This window comes from Grammomys surdaster, unplaced genomic scaffold (assembly GCF_004785775.1).
Source record: "Grammomys surdaster isolate TR1022 unplaced genomic scaffold, NIH_TR_1.0 225, whole genome shotgun sequence".
In the NCBI taxonomy this organism is placed as follows: domain Eukaryota; kingdom Metazoa; phylum Chordata; class Mammalia; order Rodentia; family Muridae; genus Grammomys; species Grammomys surdaster.
In genome coordinates this window covers 8,499,604-8,520,634 of record NW_021604670.1, presented here as the reverse complement: position 1 = coordinate 8,520,634, position 21,031 = coordinate 8,499,604, and the positions used below count along the sequence as shown (strand labels likewise).

General features: G+C 43.3%; 1 protein-coding gene across 2 annotated transcripts in view; it reads left to right on the top strand.

Moving 5' to 3' along the window:
• Adamtsl1 (ADAMTS like 1) overlaps nucleotides 1–21,031 on the top strand; it is a 359,587-nt gene that overhangs the window by 324,534 nt on the left and 14,022 nt on the right. For both annotated transcript variants that reach the window (XM_028773326.1, XM_028773328.1), the window contains one exon: nucleotides 20,358–20,570. In XM_028773326.1, the coding sequence (XP_028629159.1) occupies nucleotides 20,358–20,570 (213 nt within the window). The remainder of the gene's footprint in view (nucleotides 1–20,357; nucleotides 20,571–21,031) is intronic.

Here is a 21,031-nt window from a genome sequence, read left to right as displayed (position 1 = left end):
TTTTGTTCTGTTAATGCATTATTCTTATATTTAAGAAATCTAGAACAGACCCAGAGTCTTAAACATGTTTGATGGGGGTTCACTGCAGAGTTCCAAAGACTATTCATTTTGTAAAGTTCTGTTTGTAAACAGAACTTTATTGTTATGTTACATTCATTCTCTAACCTGTGCATTGCCTTTAGAAGCATCCACACCACAGAACAGAGCTGAGTACTCACAACTGAGGCCCTGAGGCCCATGCACCTATGACACATTATTAACTACAATGCTTAGGTCTATAATGGAAATCCCAAATCCTGCTTCAAAGTCACACTCTTTCCACTGTCACTGTGCCCTATCACTGAGTTAGGCATTCTTCCTAAGATTTAAGATCCTGAAAGGCTTAGAACATCCTACTAATTAGGAAAAAGGAAAACCCTGTTCTATAGGCCCTAGATTTTTTCCCCAGTAACTACAGCAACAATATATGCAGACAGCTGTGTGTGGCTGTGGAGTTGGCTGAGGCAGTAAAGTGTTGTTCTGCCACCATGAGGACCTGAGTTTGGATACCCAGCATCCATGTAAAATGCCAGGTGTGGGAAGATAGACTGTTGGAGTTTGCTGGCTAGCTAGTGTGGCCAGATTAGTGAGTTCCAGGTTCACTGAGACTCTGTCTCAGAAAATAAGATAAATTCTGAGAAATGCAGCCACATACCATCCTCTGGTTTACACACACACACACACACACACACACAGAGGTTCTCAACTTTCTAATGTGCAAACTCTTTAATATAGTTCCTCATGTTGTGGTGACCCCCAACCATAAAATTATTTTCATTGCTACTTCATAACTGTAATGTTGCTACTATTATGAATCAAAATATATAAATATCTATGTTTTCCAATAGCTTTAGATGACCCCTGTAACAGGGTCATTTACAAAAAGTGTTTGCAACCTACAGGTTGAGAACTACTGTTCTTAGAACACTCTCTCCTTTGTGAGTGAACAAGCTCAACTCCACAGACCTTACAAGCACCCCTGATAGAGGCATGTAGCCCAACCCCACAGGAGCCATTTTCTCATGCCCGATGATGTTACAAAGAGCAGGGAGAGTCTGTGACTAGTCCATCCTCAGTGTTCCTGGCCCTTCTTCCCTGCAGGGCTCCAGCACACAACCAGCTCAGACCACAGCCTCACAGTAGCACTAGAATGCTCTCTGCATCTCAGAGCCCATCAGGCACCAGGGCCAAGGCTCACACTGTGCTCACACAGTTGTGTTTCCACACTGACCTCCTGTCCATACTTACACAGTTTCTGGACATGCATTTCTCTGCAGACAACTGCAAAGCTCAACTGGTCCATGACCTGTTTAGAGCAGTGGTGATCCATAATCTTCATCCTAAAAGGTGAACATTTCTTCCTCTGGCACTATGTTAGAACTGGGTCATTCCAATAAAGAATGTTACACTGGTGGGCAATCCAAGCCCACCATGCATGGAACATACAAAACCCAGAGCTGGAGTCTACAGATGGAGTTCACAGTGTTAGGTGTAAACACCTAAAAGTAGAAAGGTACATCAGGGAACGGTTCAGTATGTGGGAAAGAGGTTGCCTTTACAACCAGAGGAACTCTTAAGACCATGATCCGTGAGCATTGATGTGCAGTAAGCTACTGAACATGGCTCACGACCGCTGGAAGAAATGCTAGGTGCATTCCCAGCACAGGAGGATGTAATTCGTGTACTCCAAGAACAACAAAAAGGCCACAATGGCTGGAGTGGAGTCACAGAGAAAAAAAGATGAAGGCTGAGGAGCCGACCAGATAGGCAAGAAAGCAGAGGGCAGATTTTGTAAGTGATCTTGTAAATGATCACATTAAAACAACAGAGAAAAAAGTCTTTAAATGTCCAGTGTTTAAACTGACTCAATATTGAGTTGAGCATCATGAGCTTTTCCAGGACTAGGCAAAGGCGGGCAGAAGTGATTTCTTTTATTAGAAGCCATGTGGCCAACTGCGTGCTGTATAGCTGACTCTAGTAAACCAGAGGCTTATCAAGCTGGCTCTGGTACAAGCCAATATTGCTGATTTAATTTGACTCACATGTGTTGGGCACCTGCTAGCCTACCTGGCCCGGAGCTTCAGCAGGCACGTGCCTAACCATTTCCTCCCTCTAGTAAGAGGGGCCCAAATGGATAATCGAACCACCTGGGAAATTTAAAACTATTCCAACAAAGACCAATTAAGCTAGAATCTCTGGGGGTGGAGCTAAGCATCAGTACTTCTAAAGAAATTATTCTCAGGGTCGAGTGGATTTCCAAAGTCTCCTCCCCATTCCTTACTACACGTTCAGAATGAAAAAATGGAATATGGCAGCATTTAGAATAGTCTAACTTAGCACACAGCTTCTTTGCTGTTCAACTCTAACACTGCGTGTATCCCTCTCCCCACCCTACTCCTGCTCTTGTCTCAAACAATAACACCATTTCTGTCCAAATTCTCCCTGGTCTTTGTCATTGTCTTGAGCTTTCTGTGACTTCTTTGCCCAAAAGACCCTCTCTTGACCTCAAACTAAATCCTGGAGGTCTTTGTCCCAGCCTGGAGTGATCACTCTCCAGTGATCACCTAAGCACCTGCTCTACATCAGGGCCGGGCAAACTTTTGCTGTAAGGAGATAACTAGGAGCTATTTTCATCACTGTGCGTTCTACCTGCCCCTGTTGTACCTGCTCTGTAGAGTCATTTTTGCTGTCCTATGCAGCAAGTATACTAAGGGATATGGTTGTGTCCCATAATAGTAAAACTATATTTCCCAAAGCAAGAGTCAAAGCTATAGACAACCTTCTCTAAGTCACTGATAGGACTTAGTATTACTAGAGACATTTCATGTCTGTATCATGTCTCTCAGCTTGCTTCCAGATCCTAGGGAGAAAGGGAGCTCCATTTTCCAGCAGGTTAAAACAGAGGTTGGTAGCAGGGCCTTGAGTCACTCCATCTCCGATTTCTATTTTAATTGCAGCTTTTTCATCTGTCCCATACATCTCCACCCTCATCCTAAGAAGCACACTTCCTGATTCCCCTGGTATAGGCTACATCAGACACTTCCTCCCATCAGTTCTGAGGAAATGGACACTATGACATCAATGGTGTCCTAGGCCACATCTGTTAGGAAACCAGTTTCTCATGATCCTTTGGAAGATCCTTTGGAAGACTAAAATCATCACTACTTCCTCTCCAAAGATAGTTGCAAGAACAGCAAGACCTGAAGGCCAAAGGTTAGGTAAAAATTAATTCACAATGGGGACCCACCCTAGAGGTGTCAGGGAAAGTGATGCAGAGGAAGGGCAAGGCAACCTGAAGGGCAGGACCAGCATCCTTGATGAGGAAAGCCAGTGAAAAAAGACATTTACCCTGACCCTCTTCAAAGAACAGTTGGCATCTGTTTCCTCGTTTATACTGGGAAACTGAGATTTCATGCCACAAGGAAATCAAGTTTTGTTTCCTGAAGTGTTGCACACAAGGAGAATATACTTTGCCATGAAGAAGAAAGACCAGTGTTTTGTGGTTGTTCACAGCCAGTGTTTATTTACTTTAGTCTCTTAAGGTAAAATTTGAAGTGGATAACAGAGCCCAGTAGAGACTAGATGAAGCTCAGCAGCACAGACACAGACAGCACAGACTGTGTAAAACGAAGTATTTCAAAGGGTGTTTACGGGGAAGCCATGGGAAGAAGTATAGCAGTTCTTCAGACTGGACTACACATCCATAAATATAAAAAGACACCAAAGCATAAGTGACATTTAAAATAGCTGGGCAGACAGAGCAAGGCAGTAAATCTCCCCCACTTGCCACTGTTCCAGGCCATAGCAAGTAACCAGGCATAGACTTATTTTAAGATTCTAGATAATCAGGAAATGGAGACCTTGAGAAAATTCACTCACACTTGCTCCTGCCCTTTCTTGGCACCAAGACAGAATTCCCAGGCCACTGCCCTTCCTAGCATACCCAATAGGAACGATGTGAATGAGTCTGGTGTCCCCAAAATAGACAGGTATTGAAAGGCCACCAGTGGGAAAATGAGGAACTCTACACTTGCCCTAATAAATCCTTCCTCACCATGAAATGGCTCTTGAAAACACCCCCTCGTGTTCCATGCCCCCTCTGTGTTTGTACGGTGCTAGACTGGCAGGTTTACAGCAGCTGCAGGGCCCAAAGGCAAACTGTAGAAGAGAAAGGGCAGGATTGTGTCCCAGGGTTTGTTAGGATCTGTGAAAGGAGAGACAGACCCTCCTGCCTCAGTTCTCAGCCAGCTTTATAGAGGAAAGGCGCCTCAGTTGGAAGAGCTATTTCCAAATGCACAGCATCTAGTTCCTTGCTGATACATAACCCAGCCCACAGAATTGGGCTTATGAGACTTCAATGAGAAGCTCTGTGTAGTGTGCCTAGCTTACTGCCCAGTACAGAAGTAAAAATTAATGTGTTCATTTTTGCCCTTCGTACTTCTGTTGTTATAAACTCTTAAGTCTATTCTCTTCTTCGCTGTGGCCTACACTAAGCTCTTCCTTATACTTTAGGGACAGTTGCTGGCTGTCATGTCAAGTGTTAAGAAGTAGCTCAGTAGATAGGTGCCTTATTAGAGGGTCGATGTGTAGTACCTTCTGGGTAGGAGCACAGAGGTGCTGCCCCATGTGTGCCCTTGACATGAAGGGACTCCTTGAGTAAAAAGATCAGCCCACGAGCAAGAAGAGAGCAGTGTAATAAATAGAAGGAGATGTGAGGGTGAAGCAGCCGCTCTGGAAACTAATAAGAGACTGAGGCTGCCAAGGCTCGGTCTCCTCATGGAAGAGCTTTTCCCTTCCATCCTCTAATGTCCATGCTGCCTAATGAGACTCTTCCCCTGCATCTCAGAGTGTGGCACAGTGATCAGAGCAACCTCTAGAACCACTAGGCCTGGCTATGCTACCTACTGACACCTGAATAACCTTGGGCAAATGATTCAAGCTCTCCTGCCTTAGCCTGCAAAGTGAAGATGGGTGGCTCATAACTTTTCTGAGCTCTTGAAAGGGGTAAATATAGTATCTAAAGTGTTGGAGTGGTGTCTCTGCATATGGTGTGTGCGCAGTTCCTGTAGGCTCCCACTTGCCCCAGCCCTTCCCTTCTTGGAGCAGCAGAGTGAAGAAAGATGAGTTAACTTGGTAGCCAAGTCCTAGCAGCAGGGATAAAGAAGATGGTACATTGATTCAGGTTTCAGTCAGCCTAGTTTTTCCCTTAACTTACACATTTTACACTTTCTTAGTTCTTTAACCCTTTGCTTGTTAAATTCACTTACATTTTAGTCAACTTCTCTTTAAAAGTTCCAGCTCATCTCAGATAAATTAAGCAAGAGGTCCAGCCCACTACTGAGCCAAAGGGTAAAGCAAACATGAACTTTTTGGAATAGTTCTCTGGTCGAGTCACATAGCTTTCTGAGTCTTGCTTTCCTACTAGTAAAATGGGGCAATAGCCTCCACCTCAGAATTGGTTTGAGAACCAAACAAGATAAAACAGAGTAAATACATTTGTGCAAGCTCCAATCCAGTTTAGTAGCTACCTTTTAAGAGGAAAGAATGATCACAAAGTAGGGATCCTAGAACCCCAAGAAAAAGGCCAAACTCAGAGAATCCAGACCACTTATGAAGCTCTCCTGGCTAAGAACAGTTTCTTTCCTCTCGGTCCTTGCTTCACACTGGAGTACAGAGAGTGTTCTCTGTAAGGGAACTAGGATGCAGCCTGCCCTAGAGAACAGCATCTGAGAAGTCTTTGGGAAGAAATAGGAACTATAAAGAATCATAAAGTATCTATAGGATTAGATGGGCTAAGAAAGCATAGGTAGGAATTGGAAACACACACACACACACACGCACACACACACACACACACAGAGGAATCAAGGCTCCAGAGACCCAGCGTAGGACTTAAAACAGGAATGTGTTCCTTGCTTTGTTTGCATCTTCATGGCTCTCCAGAAGAGTGAGTGTGTGTGTGTGTGTGTGTGTGTGTGTGTGTGTGTGTGTACAAGTAATTGATGTCTATGGAAGCATGACTTAGCAGAGTCTGATCCCCAGTGAAGCCCATCCTATCCCTCTGGGGAGAGGGAATAGCAAGGTTTCCATGTGCTGGGTTTAGTTAGAGTTTAGAGAGGTGGATTTGGCTACTATTGTAGAAATAGGGTGAGTTTCGTCTCTTACATGATTTACTTCTATATTTTATACAGCGGGAGAAATGCTACCCAGCTTCCATCTTAGCTACACTCCTTTCCATCTCCTGGGTAAATATTTGGAAGTCATCTAACTACACATGCACTCCTAACTTCCCCTTCTGCCCGTCACTGGACCTATAATCCTGAGAGCCTCCTCAAATCTTAAGGTCCCTGGAGTTTAAAATGTATTATATAAAAGGGCTGAAGTTGTAGTTTAACTTTACTATTTTTATTTCAAAGAGGTACTCTACAGGTACATACAAAACTGGCAAGACTGACTGTAAGTAAGCAGATAGTTGAGAGAAAGGCATAAGGAAGAATTTTCATCTCCTCTGATACTGAGAAAATTTCAACCCAAGCATGTGTATGGAATATGCAAAGTCAAATGACTAAAATCTGGAAATCTGGTTCAGTTGCACAGATGTCTTTCGTATATATCTGTGTACCAAGAAAGTTATACTATCTCGGCCCTCACCAGAGTATATGACTTGCGTGTCCAACTCTACAGAGTCCCAGAAACAGAGGCCAGCTTTGAATGTCTCTCCCTTGTGTGCCTAGAAAGGAGGCAAAGAGATTAAGCCAGAATAACATTTTGACATCATTAAGATCACAGCACAGAATACAGCAGCGTAGTTGATCTTTGTTTTCATATAGCTACTTTCATGTTAATTGTAGAAGGTAGAAGGGACATTCTGTCAGGACATAACCATGCAAGGGTTGTGGGTTACATTCCTGAATTAGAAAGGACTGTCACTCTTCTTGAAAAAATTTATCATTCATAAGGTGGTCTGCTGATGACTGTGGCTACTCCTCACCTGTGCTAGCCTATCAGAACAAACCCTAGGAGATGCATCGGGCCAAAAAGGACCAGATGATGATTGCAGCAGCTGAACTATCACCTGTGAAATGGAACCTTGTAATAATACATCCACATCTCACGAGTGGTTCAAATTCTTTTACCTCCACTTCTAACCCCTTATCTCTGAACAGTATGTGAATGACAAGTTCAACCCCAAGGTCACCATTCTACCAAAAACTTTTTAACGTGAAAATCCACTGTAATTATGGAATTCTTTACTTCTCTCTTGGCTGGGCAGCTCAGAAATAATGAGCTCCCTGTATATTTTGTTTCCAAGGAGATACAACCAAAAATTCATTCAAGGCCCTTCTGGACCCTGGCAGGAACCATTGTGTGCAGTGTTCGACTCTTTGAAGTGGTATCAAGACAGATAAATCAGCACAAGTCTGTGTGTCTGTTGTCCTGCCAGCTTCCTGAGCCCAGTAAAGGGATTTGGGCCCAGCAGAAGGTGGCCATGGTGCTCCTATATGCACAACAAATACTGCACATCCTCTTAATTCCTGCCCTATAATCTTGTTCTCAACCCTAAGAAACCTTTCTAGCCTCTCAAATCCTCCAACAGTTAGCTCGAGGTGATATAATGGAGATTCTGGGTATCACAGGGTTATAGTGAAGCGCTTCTGCTAAGAACACTGAAATCATCCCAATGACAGTCCAACAGCAAAGAGGGAAAATGATACAAAAAACAGGTGAATGAACAGCTGAGGAATCAGAGCTTTTACTAAGCAACTATTGCAGTGCTCTTTACTTTTAGAACCTAACCGTGCTCCATACAAAACTTGATTTGATTATAAAATGACATGTTTTAGTCTCTTTATCCGTATGTTTCATAATCAAGGATTCAACCAGGGACAGATCAAACGTAGTCAGGAAAAAGAAACCTGTCTCTACTCAACACACAGTCTCTATGTGTTGCTTCTCCCTAACTAACATGCCATTTACATAGCATTTGCATAACTAGATATGGTTGGAAGCACACAGAAGGATGTGTGCACATTACGTGTTGATACTGTGCCACTTTATACAGAGGCTTAGACATTTTCTGCCTTCAATACCCAAAGCGGTCCAGAAGCTGTTCTCCCAGACATACCAAGGGGTAAGTGTTCCGTTTTGGGGTAGACATAAAATTTGTTTATATTTCCATAATCCATGGATTCCTGCCATCCACAGAGCTGCCTTTGCTCTTTTATTTATTTTGATGTTAGAAAAAAAGATAATCCCAGGTGCAGCCAGTAATTCCTAGATCCCTGTCACTTCCATGCCTTGATCATTCCTTCCTGGCACAAGAAATTATTCAAGACTCATCACCCTTCTCTAGGCCTAGAGGGTAGAACGCTGTTCATTCCAACAGTTACAATTTGGCTGTTGCACTTTGCTCCAAAGAACTCATAGTTTTGTGATCAACAGAGCCATCAGATGAGAAACTACTTTTGTTCAACTTTAAGACCTGTTAAAGTTGAGAAAGAAGTCATCAGCATCTGAGTGAAATAAAGGCATTCTCTCCCAGGCACCGAACTGACTGTAAGATCTGAGGGACAGAAGAGACTCCTGTCTTCAGAGCAAACCCTGGGTAGAGAGAGAGAGGGACCATGTTGGGAAATCATGCATGCATGTGTGTGAGCACCATGAGCACTAAGCCCACAGCCTGGTTTTGAGATGTCAGCAGCTGTGACTCGGTGCCTGTGTTCTGCAGCAGCCAGCACTCACACCAACATCGAAGATCTGGGCAGAAACAGCTGACTTTATGCTCCCCTTCCACATGTTCTTATGCATTGATTTTATATAAAACATTCTTCTTTAATGGACTTTTGTTGTGAAACAATCTCAATTTTATACAAATCTTGACATGATGATACTAATTTTTCTACCTGGTCCATTTGAAACCTCAGTTTCTGACACCATTACCCAGTGCATATTCCTCTGAAGTTTGCTAGCTGTGCTGGTAGCATCCTTATAGGAAAAGCACCAAACCCTGGGTCACAAATTGCGTTTAACTGTTGGCTCTTAATTAGGTGGACTTCCTTGACTTTTAAAGGGCACAGGCTTAGTGCCGTGTAGTCTATCCTTCGATTTGGATGTGTCTGATGTCAGTATGTCACCTCATGATTACATTTGCACTGGGTTCATTTCCTTGTACCCAGTCATGTGATTATGACAGCGATGATGGCCTCACAGCTGATGTGAATCCCAGCCACTTGATAAAGTGTCTGCTGGGTTTTCCTTTGTAAAGTTATTCAATTTCTTTTGTCACTGGTGATATTTATAGGGAGGTACTTTAAAGTGGTAGCATATATTCTGTTCTAGGACAGAGTTAAAAGTAATTTATATTTGTATAACTCATGGATGGATTCCTACCATCCAGAGAGCTATCATCTTTTGCTGTCCTTTTTATTTTGACATAAAAGAAATTCAAGATGCAGCCAGTGAGACTAAAATGGCTACTGTATCTTGTCATTCTCTGAGAACTTCATTATGTCACAGCCCAGGAAAATAGGCTAGGCTCATCCCTAACTTTCTCTACTTCTGACCTAGAGAATAGTTCTGGAAGTGGCTACTGAGTGTCACTGTTGGCCATGTACATAAGCATGTATATACATAGTTTTGCACACTGTTTCTGTATTTACCTGTACATTAAACCATGAGCTCTCCCTCATATCTCTGACATAACCCTATAGAATTAGTCTGTATTTCCTCTTTCTGTATTTGCATGTCTATGGCCTCTACTGTTCTTAACCTATTTACTAATTTGATCAAACCCTGTCTCCATGGGCAATCTCCTCTGACTGCTGTCTTGTCCTCACACAGACACCATCCTCATCCCATTTGCATCCTCTCACCATCCTCCAGACTACCATCATGGGGAGCTTAGTCTATTGCAAAACAGAGAGAGAGAGAGAGAGAGAGAGAGAGAGAGAGAGAGAGAGAGAGAGAGAGAGAGAGATCAGTAATTCTTTGGGGGTAAGGGGGGTGACACTCTGAGAGCACAGCATGTGCATCTTCTTAGCTCTTGATGAAGATATCTTTCTGCTTCAACAGAAGGTTGAGCTAACATGCAGAAAAGATGCCAGTCTCTTACTTCTAAGTTGCTCCTGTGAGAAAACACTAATACATATATGAGGATTCTGTTCTTCTGATCCTAACACCACTAGACTCACCTCCAAATACCATATGTTCAAACCTGTGAGTCAAGCCATAGCAATGTCCTTTGTGTGGCTTCCATCTTCACTGCTCAGATTCAGTGCCCCATCCTCAACTATGGTGACCTCCTCTCTTCTCTGCTTGGCTTCAGTTAACCTCATCTACTGAGTTTAGGATTGAATTGTTTAAGAAGGAAAGGGGAAAGGTTGAGAAACTTCTGGTGCAAGACAGAAAACAGATTTGACTCCAGACCTGGGAGCTAGAAAGTAGAGAGCAAGGAGAGTGGAGATGCACAGCCTCTGTAACCCCTGGGCAGGCAGCATCTTAGCCAGTATCACCTAGGAAGTACTCCTAACTCAAGAGACTGTTGGTGGTGGTGCCCTTTCCACTGCTGCTGTCTACATGGGAATTCTTACTCTTGAAACCCCAAGTACACATGTAAATATGTTTTCTTCCTCATAAAAGATTATGTATTTCTTAAGAATCTGAGAGCTCTGTGCTCCATCAACATTTACTGACTGACTTGCAGAAAGGGTTAACAGAAGACCCAATCTTCTTGATATCAAAATAAATCAGGTAAAAGGGAAGTATTATGTGTTAGGTAGGAAATTTATAAAGATGAAAAACACAAATTTTATATTAATTGACAATTGATGCCATAACAAAATAGCACAGGCTTAATGGTATAACACAACACAACTGTAGCTTTAGTTGTGGAAGTCAGAATTTCAAAATAGACATAAATAGGCTGAAATCAAGGTTGGCCCAGAAGCTTCTAAAAGCTCTAAAGGTACATCTCTTCCCTTGACTTTACCAGCTTCTAGAAGCTACCTTTGTTCTTTGACTGTGACAGTTGTTCAATCTTTAAGGATGACAGAGAGCACCACAAATACTCTAACACTCTGTCCCTTCTTTTAAGTACCTCTTTAGTTGTATGACTTTCTAGAATAGTCCCTCCAGTTGAGATCCTTTCTTAATCGTATCTATAAGGTTCCAATTACCCCATAAAGTAGCATAATGATAGGTTGCCATGATTGGGATCTGAATTTTCGAAGATGGAAGCCATTGTTTTGTCTACTGACTATAGTGTTCAAGAATGGAGAAGAGGAGCTACCAACCATCATGCTTTGTTGCCCAAAACATACATTAGCATCACACTTCTGGGTGATAAGTTGTCAATGTATATCAATATTCTTAAGTGATGTTCATTCGCCCAGCAGTGCTCCTTCAGTGGATGATGTAAGAGCTATCATTATACATGGACAAAAAATACATGAATAAAAATCCAGATACATTTACATTTAGACTCTTTGGCAACAATTCTGAGGACTGGGCTCTCTTATGTATTAATGGGAAGACTCTGAGGGGTTGGAGAGACAGTATACAGAGGTGCCAGTTTCCAAGTATTGGGAATCCAGGAGTTTCTTAATTGTTAATTTTTTTTTGAACTTTTAATCCATAAAGAACTTTCACTGGCATTTTTTAAAACAGCAAAATGAAACTTTTAACTAGGAAAAGAAGTATCGAATTCTTCCTCTGGTAAAAATGGCTGTTTTCTTTGGAGGTAAGAATGTATACTGCGCAGGCATTTAGTGGTTTTACTGGACCATTTGTTCTCAGCATATAGAAACCCTAATGATCTCATGTCCTAGATGACAGCTTCTAGGCTGCCACCTCTTTAAAAATAAAGCTGTATTTGGGTGCAGCCCTGCTGATTCATTTAAATATTGTTTATGGTTGCTTTCAAGCTACAGTGAAAGCAATGATGGAGATCATATGGCCAGGTCTAAACATTCACTATCTACCCTTCACTGATAAAAAGCCTCTCCTAGTCTTGGCTTTTTTACCAGCAGCTGTGACACTAATCTACTCCTCAGTTTTTAATCACAAATTTTGGCAGTCAGATTACAATATATAAACATCTTATTGTAAACACTTGTCATTTCAGAACCTTGCCCTTCACCCTTTTCTCCACCATCATAACCCAAAAATACATCTGGGGAGGGGAAATCTCTTAACCATAGGAAAAGGTGGTTTTCCTGTATATATTATCTGAGATTTCCCGTATTTGGTCTTTAGAGAGATTTAGTAGTAAAATGTTAAGAAAATTGTAAATCTATATATATTAAAAGTAGAATATAGAAATACAAACTAAGGGCCCCTGTTCTGTCTATCCTAGACGTGTAGGTTTCCATGTCTTCAGCATACTTAAGCATCTTTGGGAACCTCTGTGGGAACATTCAGTCACCCTTCTGTATAAACTGATCTCATGACCACTCCAAGGTATGGTTAAGGAGAACATTTTTATTGTAGATATAAGGAAGAGTACAGCAGAGACATCTGGGAGAGTCCAGGGCAGAAAGAGAATGTAGCAGATTGAACATGGCCTCGGACTGGGCCTGACCAGAAGAGATCAGGGGCTGGGGGAGCAGCAAGAGATGGAGACAGAGAAAGGATGAAGAAAGGAAGGTAAGAGAGGGAGCTAGCGAGAAAGGATAGCTGAAATAGCAGGGTAGTAAGGAGAAATGAGTAGCTTAGGGGCAGGCAGCTCCTGTGCTAAAGAGGTTTACAGGAGAGGAGGAGGTAGGGAGGGTTAGATACTTGTGATAGCTGAGGGAGCAGCCTAAGGACAACATGCACCTTGGTGTGCCAATAGTCACCACAAATAGCCATTCCCAGCTCCTGCCAGTGAAAGGGAACTGGCTTCACATGCTCCAGAGGAATACTGGCTTCTGTCTCACCACCAGAATTTGAACCTGACACAGCCATCATTTACCCAGAGACCAGGCACACAACCCTTTTTAAATAAATATCCCACTCCAGACCTCAGCCTCATGATGAGACTGCTCCAGAGAACAAAGACTCCAGAAGGAAGTAAACTTAACCCAAAAGTTACCTGTTTCCATCTAGTCAGTATGTGTTTTGCCTCTCCCAGGCCGAGAGTGTCCCAAAGCCCATATTTCCTAAGGTAGCATTGGTTCTAGGGCCTCTAAATCTAAGTGGTTCTTTCAGACATCTGAATCTGAACTGTGCTCTATGTCCTTATGCCTCCTTATGCTAAATGCCCCAAGGGAATCTATGGATTATACAGATCCATTGGGAGATCCAAGAGCATACCTACAGTGGCTCAGAAGCCAGAGCAGCACTGGAAATGTAGAGAGCAAGCAACCGTCTATGCAGCTGAGTAGCCACCATCAGCTCTTCACATGCCTATCCAGTGGCTGCCATGGACTTCCCAACAGGAGCTGTGGGTTTCTGACCTTAAGATATCTCTATTTACGGGTCCCTGAAAACCCACACACAAGCTTGCCTGCCAGAGGCCAGACATCACCTGCCAGATGTGTTACTATCCAGCAGCAGTCAGCCAGCAGCATCCTTCCACACAGTCGCTGCAGACCTCTACCCGCATTCTTCCCGAAACGTCCCGTGGCTCTCATCCCTCCTCCAGCTTGCCTGTTTAACTCTCATCTTTATTCTCTCTGTTCACATTGTTTATTATTTTCTTTACTTTGTTGAGAAGGTCCTGGAGCCTCAGGACCCAGGAGGCTCATGTGCAAATAATAAATTCAGCGAAGGTCTTCACGTTGCCCCAGCAGCCCCGCCCCTCCGCCGCACTCTGGAATTCCTCCTCAGCAGTTGCTCCTTCCTGTGCCCTGCCAGTGAACCCCAGTGCAGCCTCTCAGGATACCTGCTATGAATATTAGCTATCCTTCATCTCCGCTGCTGTTCTGTGGCTTTGGTTCAATAGAAATTAATCGAAATTGGGTGTATACAGGGCTATAAGCGAAGGTTCCTTTTGTGTGTGCATGCATATGGGTTTTTCTTTCTTTCTTTTGGAAGGGCTCTCACAGAGCCAAACCTAACCTGAGTTCATGAAGGCAATGTTAGCTCTAGGAAGCAGCAGGCTTGCGTTTACTCCCCATAGCCTAACCTGGATATTTTCTAGCTTGCCTTCCCTTTGGCTAGAATGTGTGTGTACACAGCTACTTTGCTCAGGAGAGGTATACACACTGCTTAGGGTTAATAGCTTTTACCTGTCAGGGCAGTTGCACTTCTGTGATACGCCCAAGGTCCTGAAATAACGATTCATTTCCAATCAGACATGAAACCCCAACCTCCTTCCCTATGGAATGTGACTTGGGAATGGCAGATGTAGATAGAAGAGCTCTCTGACTTGAGTGGGATGGCCCCATGTGATCCACATCTGTCTGGGGACTCATGGACAGGCATCTGGTCAGTGGACTGAGACTAGGCCCCACACAGCTGGCAGCCAGGCCTCCCTGGAGCCATCCTGCCCTTCCCTCCTGCAGGCTGGGTAGCACCTGCCAGCAGGCTGAAGGTAAAGTCAACTAGGGATTTATAAACTCAGAAAGTTGAAACTTTTTAAAAATGCTGATGTGATTTTTAAGAGGTAAGCTGTATGCCAAGAGCCTACTGGCAGAGAGGGACCCAGGAGAATTCTGTGTATTATCCACTTGTGATAAGTTAAATCCCAAACAATTTTTACTGTGAATTTTAAAAAAATGGAGCTGATTTTCTTGACTTTGCGTTCCCCTATACTCTCCTGGCTCCCCCTTCTGAAGTGAGGTCCAGGCAGCTGTGAATTGCTATAACTTGGTGTTCATCACTTCTAAACTCTACCTTAAAAACAATGAAATCCTGTTTTCATAGTCAAGATTGAGTATGCCTGTGTCTCAGACACTGGTATGTCACCTTCTTTACCTGTAAGGTAGTATCCAGATCATAAGGAACAATCGACCAGCAGGACCTAAACCATCATAAGAGAATGCAAGGCCTCAATCAAGTCAGAGATCTGGACAGAGCTACTTTTCATGCTAAGAAATATATCAAGTTCTTCCTCCAGATGCCCAAGAGTATGGGAGACATTCGTACACCCCCTGCCAATGGAAACCCAAAGCTTGCCCTTAGGGGTAGAAAGACATTTGGGGAATGGAAAATGGCCTTGTGTAGTTCCATTTTTCCAGGAATGTTTTAAAGTTCGTTTTCTTTGGGCAAGTGTGCATGGGAATAGTCTTAGCCTGGTTATTAGACCAGCTTATTGGGAGGTCCCAGAAATCTGAGTGAAAATTAAAGTTGCTTGTCTTCTTCCATGGCCTTCTGGGGTCTAGCTGACAAATGGGGAGTCAGGAATTGGGGTTTTCCAATATAAATTAATCATTTCTCCCAGCCCACTGCCTGGTGCCAGTTCCTACTTACTCTCTGCTATTTTAAAGACCATACTTCTTGCCCAGGGGACCCAAGCTGAAAAAAAAAGCGGGGACCAGAAGAGGCCATGGAGAAGCTTGCCTGCCTTGGTTGGTCACCCCATGGCCCTAGCCTGGGCCCCCACACCAGCTCAGACCACTGGCAGACCAGAGAGGCTTCTATAAATTTTAAAGTACAGAGCAAGTGTTTTCCAGTTTTGTAAAATTAAATTAAGGAAAGGACTTCCAGACTGACTATACAGAGTGCCAAGTTTCATCCCAACACACATCATTTTTATAGTAACGTTTTAACTCCGTGAAAAACACAGGATTATAATGAAAATGCTGACAGGCCTGGAGCCAGCTCATGAAGTAATAATGCCACGTCTTTAATATTTTTACACAGCATGTCCCAACCTGCCACAGCCGTCCTTTCCTTCAGATTGTAGTGAAATAAGTGAAATTTCCCAAAGCAGTTTTCTCTTCCTCCTCCTCTTCCCCCTCCCCCTCTCTCTCCTCCCCTTGCTCCTCCTCCATACTGTAGATTCCCACTTTTAAAGCTTTCCCCCTCCTGAGCTCCTGAAGCCCAGGCATGGTCTTTGCTCTGTGTGATATATAGATCAACCTAAGCTACATTGTTTTTTCTTTTTTTAATGTTTTTATCTGGAGAAGGGGATGTGTGCTCCGAAACCTTACTTCTCTCCCATTAAGGCTCAGAACTCAACAAAAGTGAACTCCGGATATGTGGCTCACTCTAGTGACAGACAGCTAATGAATCTGGAGTTGGCTTGATCTGACCTACAAAGGAGCCCACAAACCATGCTGCTTGCCAAAGCTCCTGGTGGTTTTCAGCCCATTAAATCAACAGCAACAACAAAAAATCTACCGAATAATGATCCGTGTGAGCTCAGTCCCTCAGAGGCAGCCTTATTACATTGCCTTGAAGGTCCCTTAGCATCTCCTGGAAATACAGCATCCAAGGAAGCTGGAAGCCAGGGCCACCAAGCCAACCCAGTTCTCCATCCCAGTGTTTCCCTCGCCTGACAAACCTGGGCTGTCTCCCTGAGACAGGCTACTATTGCTAAAAACCAATGTAAAAATCAGGATGCAGAGCTAATGAAAGACAGTGAGCTAGAGTGTCAGCTGGATGGAATTCCTGCGCTCACTGGAGCCCACTGACTCTGCCACAAAGCCCCCAGACTTTGACTCGTGCTTCCTAGACCCAAATACTCTTTGAACTCTTCCCTGCTTCCTATTGTGCACGCAATGTTACAGGCATTATTAGGAGGAGACATGGGTGTGCCTACACTTGAGAATTATCAGAAATAAGGATTTTTTAAATATATATAATCTTTTGCTCTAAGCGTTGTTCACTGCACAGTGTGTTGGAGGAGGAAGAAGGTGATGATGATGATGATGATGATAAAAAAATTGGAAGAGCAAAACATTACCTGGCCTTGGCTCAACTGAGAGCCACAGTGGGCCTTGGAATGAAGCCTAAAGCCAGAGTTTTCTTTCTCTGGTTAAGAATTGATAAAGGGAGGCTTTCCGATGCCAGAACTCTTGTTAACTAGGCAGCTTTCCCAAACACTGCTTCCCCTCAGCCATCTTGTAACCCTGCTTCTTTAAGAGCTGAGACCTGCAGAATGACTGTCAGTCCCTCTGACTGTTCATTTTTTTCTGGAAGGCACTGGTGCTTGAAGGACGTGAAAGACTGGCACTTATAAAGCTGAAAAGAATGCAGGGAAGAGAGGTGCCCAGCCTTCCTCACACCCTCTACAGTAAATACTACTAACGTCTCACCAATGCAGGAGTTGGAATTTGGAGGTTATTGTTTGGCCTTGCTGGAGGCATGGAATATGGCACACAGTTTTGTTTGTCCTTGTACATGGCACAGAGAGAGAGTGCTCAGCTTCAAAAAGAAATGATTGATATGTCTTCTCCCTTAACAAACGAGAAATATCCGTGACAGAAGGAAGCTCTGTTACAAGCCAGGTTTTCTCATTAGCAAGGAAACATGGGTAATTATTCACTGGGAACATGCACAATGGGAATTCATGTTAGACCCTTATTTTGACTATCGCTGCCGGCCGTCCTCAGAGACCATGGTACACACACAGAGACACACACATAAATATGGACATAAAAGCTCAGGGGCCTTCACTATATGTGCACTAAGAACACTACTTCTGCGTACAGAGGACATTTTATGGAGATATCTGTGTGTACAATCGAAAGCTCTGAAAGACGGGAAAGGGGGGGGCGATGGGCAATGTTTATTTACTTTGGTTAGAATGCATGGTTTTTAGTTTCTGCCTTTGAAAAGTAGACCGAAAATAAACTTTCTTAAAAGAGATTTTCAATTCAAGATGAATACTCTCACACATTAAAAGTACACTCTCTGTGGTCATTATCCTGATGTGGAAGAAATACCATCATCTATCTGGCAAATGCACATGGTTTTCAGAGGGTGAAGGTACTTTAGGATTGTTTCAGTTAGGGAGTATATCCAACAACCTGTAACTAAGCCCTCAAACACCCACACCACTGCTGTGCCCGCCTGGGACTCCTCACAGTCCAACCTGAATTTCAGTAAGAGATTCCCAGGGCCATCTTCCCCTTGCCAGCTAACCAACCACTTAGGCCCAGGGACCAGGGCCACATGGAGCAGATGCCAATCCCTACATAGCAGACACCTACAGTTAGTTCCCTTCACTGTGCACTCGCCTGGGAAATTAACCCAGAAGCACATTCGTGTTCTGAGTGCTAGTATACAGGAAGACAGTCCAGCCTGGTCTGGCAACATTCCATGCTTGCTAGGCTCAGGGGCAAACGTGCTTCAAACTTCTATGTTGCTGGCATCCCTTAAGTGTTCTTCTTCTTTTCTTCCCAGCACAGAAAGCCAAAAGAATAGCTGGTTGGCTGGCTGTACACACCCTCATTAGCAGGATGGAGGGGGAGGGGAAGGAACAGGCCTTTTTGTTCTATGCCTCGGATCTCCTTTCTATTATTCCCTGAATGGAACTAGAAGCTCTTATGCCTCTGACCCAAGCAGCATTCCATCTGTAATTCAGAACTCGATTTGCTGCTCTGAGGAACAGACAGACAGACAGAGTGCCCAGCGTGTCTCTAGAAAGCAACCAAATCAAGATTCTCAGAATCAGAGTAACAGAGCGAAAGTGATTGCTGACTCAGCGGAGCTAAGTGAGGGAAGGGGAACCACCAAGAACTTTTAAGTAAACTGTAAGACATTTAGGAAAAGGGCTGGGGAGATGGCTCAGTGATTGAGAGCACTGACTACTCTTAAGAATCAAATTTCACGGTTCAGTTCCTAGCATCCACACAACGGCCAACATTCATCTATTACTCCAGTTCTAGAGAATAGGCTACCCTCTTCCAACCTCTGCAGGTACATTTGGTATGCATGCATCTATGCAGGCAAAACTCTCATACTCATAATAAAGAAATATTAAAAACCATTTAGAAGACACTTGCAAATAATGAACTAGTCCAGCAATTATTTTTAACTTGAGAAGAGTCAAATAAACAGACTTATGAAAAGCAACTGAGGAATAAGAAAGAGACACTGAGTTTTTCCTGAAATATGATGGATTAATTAATGAAAACATGGATTGTGGGTGCATATTAAGTAAATAAAACTGCCCGTGAACTTCCCCGCCTCACCTTCCCCACCCAGCTGCACTAAACCATTCTGCCATGGTGGCATTTGTGCTTCTACCTCCTGCTACTCCCTCTGCCTCTACCCAGCTATTCTTTTAGATAAGATTTATAGGTGTTAAAATATTCTAACTGTGATACTTCTGTGGACAATTAGTCAAATCTCAGTTTGCAGAATAATATGTGTGTGTGTGTGTGTGTGTGTGTGTGACTGCACTTGGCTCTTATTTACCCCCACATTATCTTCTCTATCTCCCCTGTCTGGATGTCTGGTCACACTGGTCCCCTTCCTACATCCAAATAGTCACCCTGGTACTTTGTCTTTTTAATTCCATACAAGCTTGGATCTCCTTGGTAGTGGTTCCAACTACCTTCACAATCCCCAGAAGTGTAGGTGCCAAGCAGATACTCTCTAACTGAACTGAAGGAAAACCTCAGTTTCTCTACACTTTAATGACTTGGCATGTATGTGCTGTGAGCTTCAAAGTAACTCAGAGACTAAGCCGTTGGGGTTACAACTGCAAATGCAGCATGTGCTCCAAATTCAGAAGGAAATATCTTTTCCTCACAATGGCAACCTAGTACAGCAATTTCATAGTATGTGTTAATTTAATATGTTAGAATTCTAATATATCAAGCTATATTGTAACTATATAGAGTAGAGTTGCACATGTCCAATCCATGCTTGGTTAAGAGTTATCAAAAGATCAAGGTTCTTCACTTGTGGGTAAGTGAGGTCAATGTATTAAATTATTTTCCTAGTGTCTGCTGAAAATCTGTTACTTCAAAAATAATACAAAGTAACATGTCAGCAGGAATTAGATTTTAATTGGTAAAAATTTGATTCTTAAGTCTTATTTAAGAATATTGTTGAGGTTTTTTCCCAACATTTGAAGAAAAACTTCCTTTATAAGTGAATCTGTAAATCAGTGGAAAAGCTAATGGGAAGAAACTTTTCAATGACTTAATACCAATTGTGCCATTGTTTTAGAAGGTAGCATAGAGGCAGGAAGAGAAATAGTCCCTTTGTGTTCTTAAAGCATTTTTATTCGACCGAATGAAGAATAGTCACCCTCCCAGAAGTCCAGAGAGTGAAAACATCCCCTTTCCTTGGGAAAAGCAAGCATAATAAAAATACTATCAGTAAGGCCATGACATGTGTACAATTCCCAGCACCATGGAAACACTCATGAGCTCACCAGGAATGTGGGGGGGGGGGTGGAGTTTTTTTGGCTGTACCAATTACTGTCTTCTTTCTTCTAGGCTGCCCCATCAAAGGTCACCCCACCCCCAATATCACCTGGTTCCAAAATGGCCAGCCAATTGCCACTGCCCCAGAGCTGACCCACCACATCTGGGGAGCTGGACAGATCCTCCATATTGCCAATCTCAGTGGAGGACCTCAAGGGGAGTTCAGCTGCCTGGCTCAGAATGAAGCAGGGACACTCGTGCAGAAAGCATCTTTGGTGATCCAAGGTGAGAAATAGCTGCTTTGAGCAGCACACTTACGTGAAAATCCATTGTCACTAGTAGGATGTAGTGACATAGTCTCAGTGGGTAATGTTTCCATATTGTGAAACCTTACTTCCAATACCACCGTCTTCAGTGGGACTGAACCTAGAAAAGTCAGGACGGAGCAGGCATCACTGTTTATCAGAGTTACACGTGTTTCCTTTAAGTTGATTTAACTAGGAAAGACCACACATGGCACATTTTTTTTAAAGCCCACGTCTTCTCTGCTGATTCTGCTTTAAAAGCAGGTCTTGGTCTAAGCAGCTTGGTCGCTTGCCATCTCCCTGCAGAGAGCAGTGCAGGCTTCATGTTCCAGGGTGTTTGGCCATAAGTCACAGGCGAAAGGCTTTCCAGGTGCCTCTCCTTTGGCACTGGCAAAAAGAAAAAAAAAACCACCCACAAACACCTGGTAGAGCAGCCTGTCT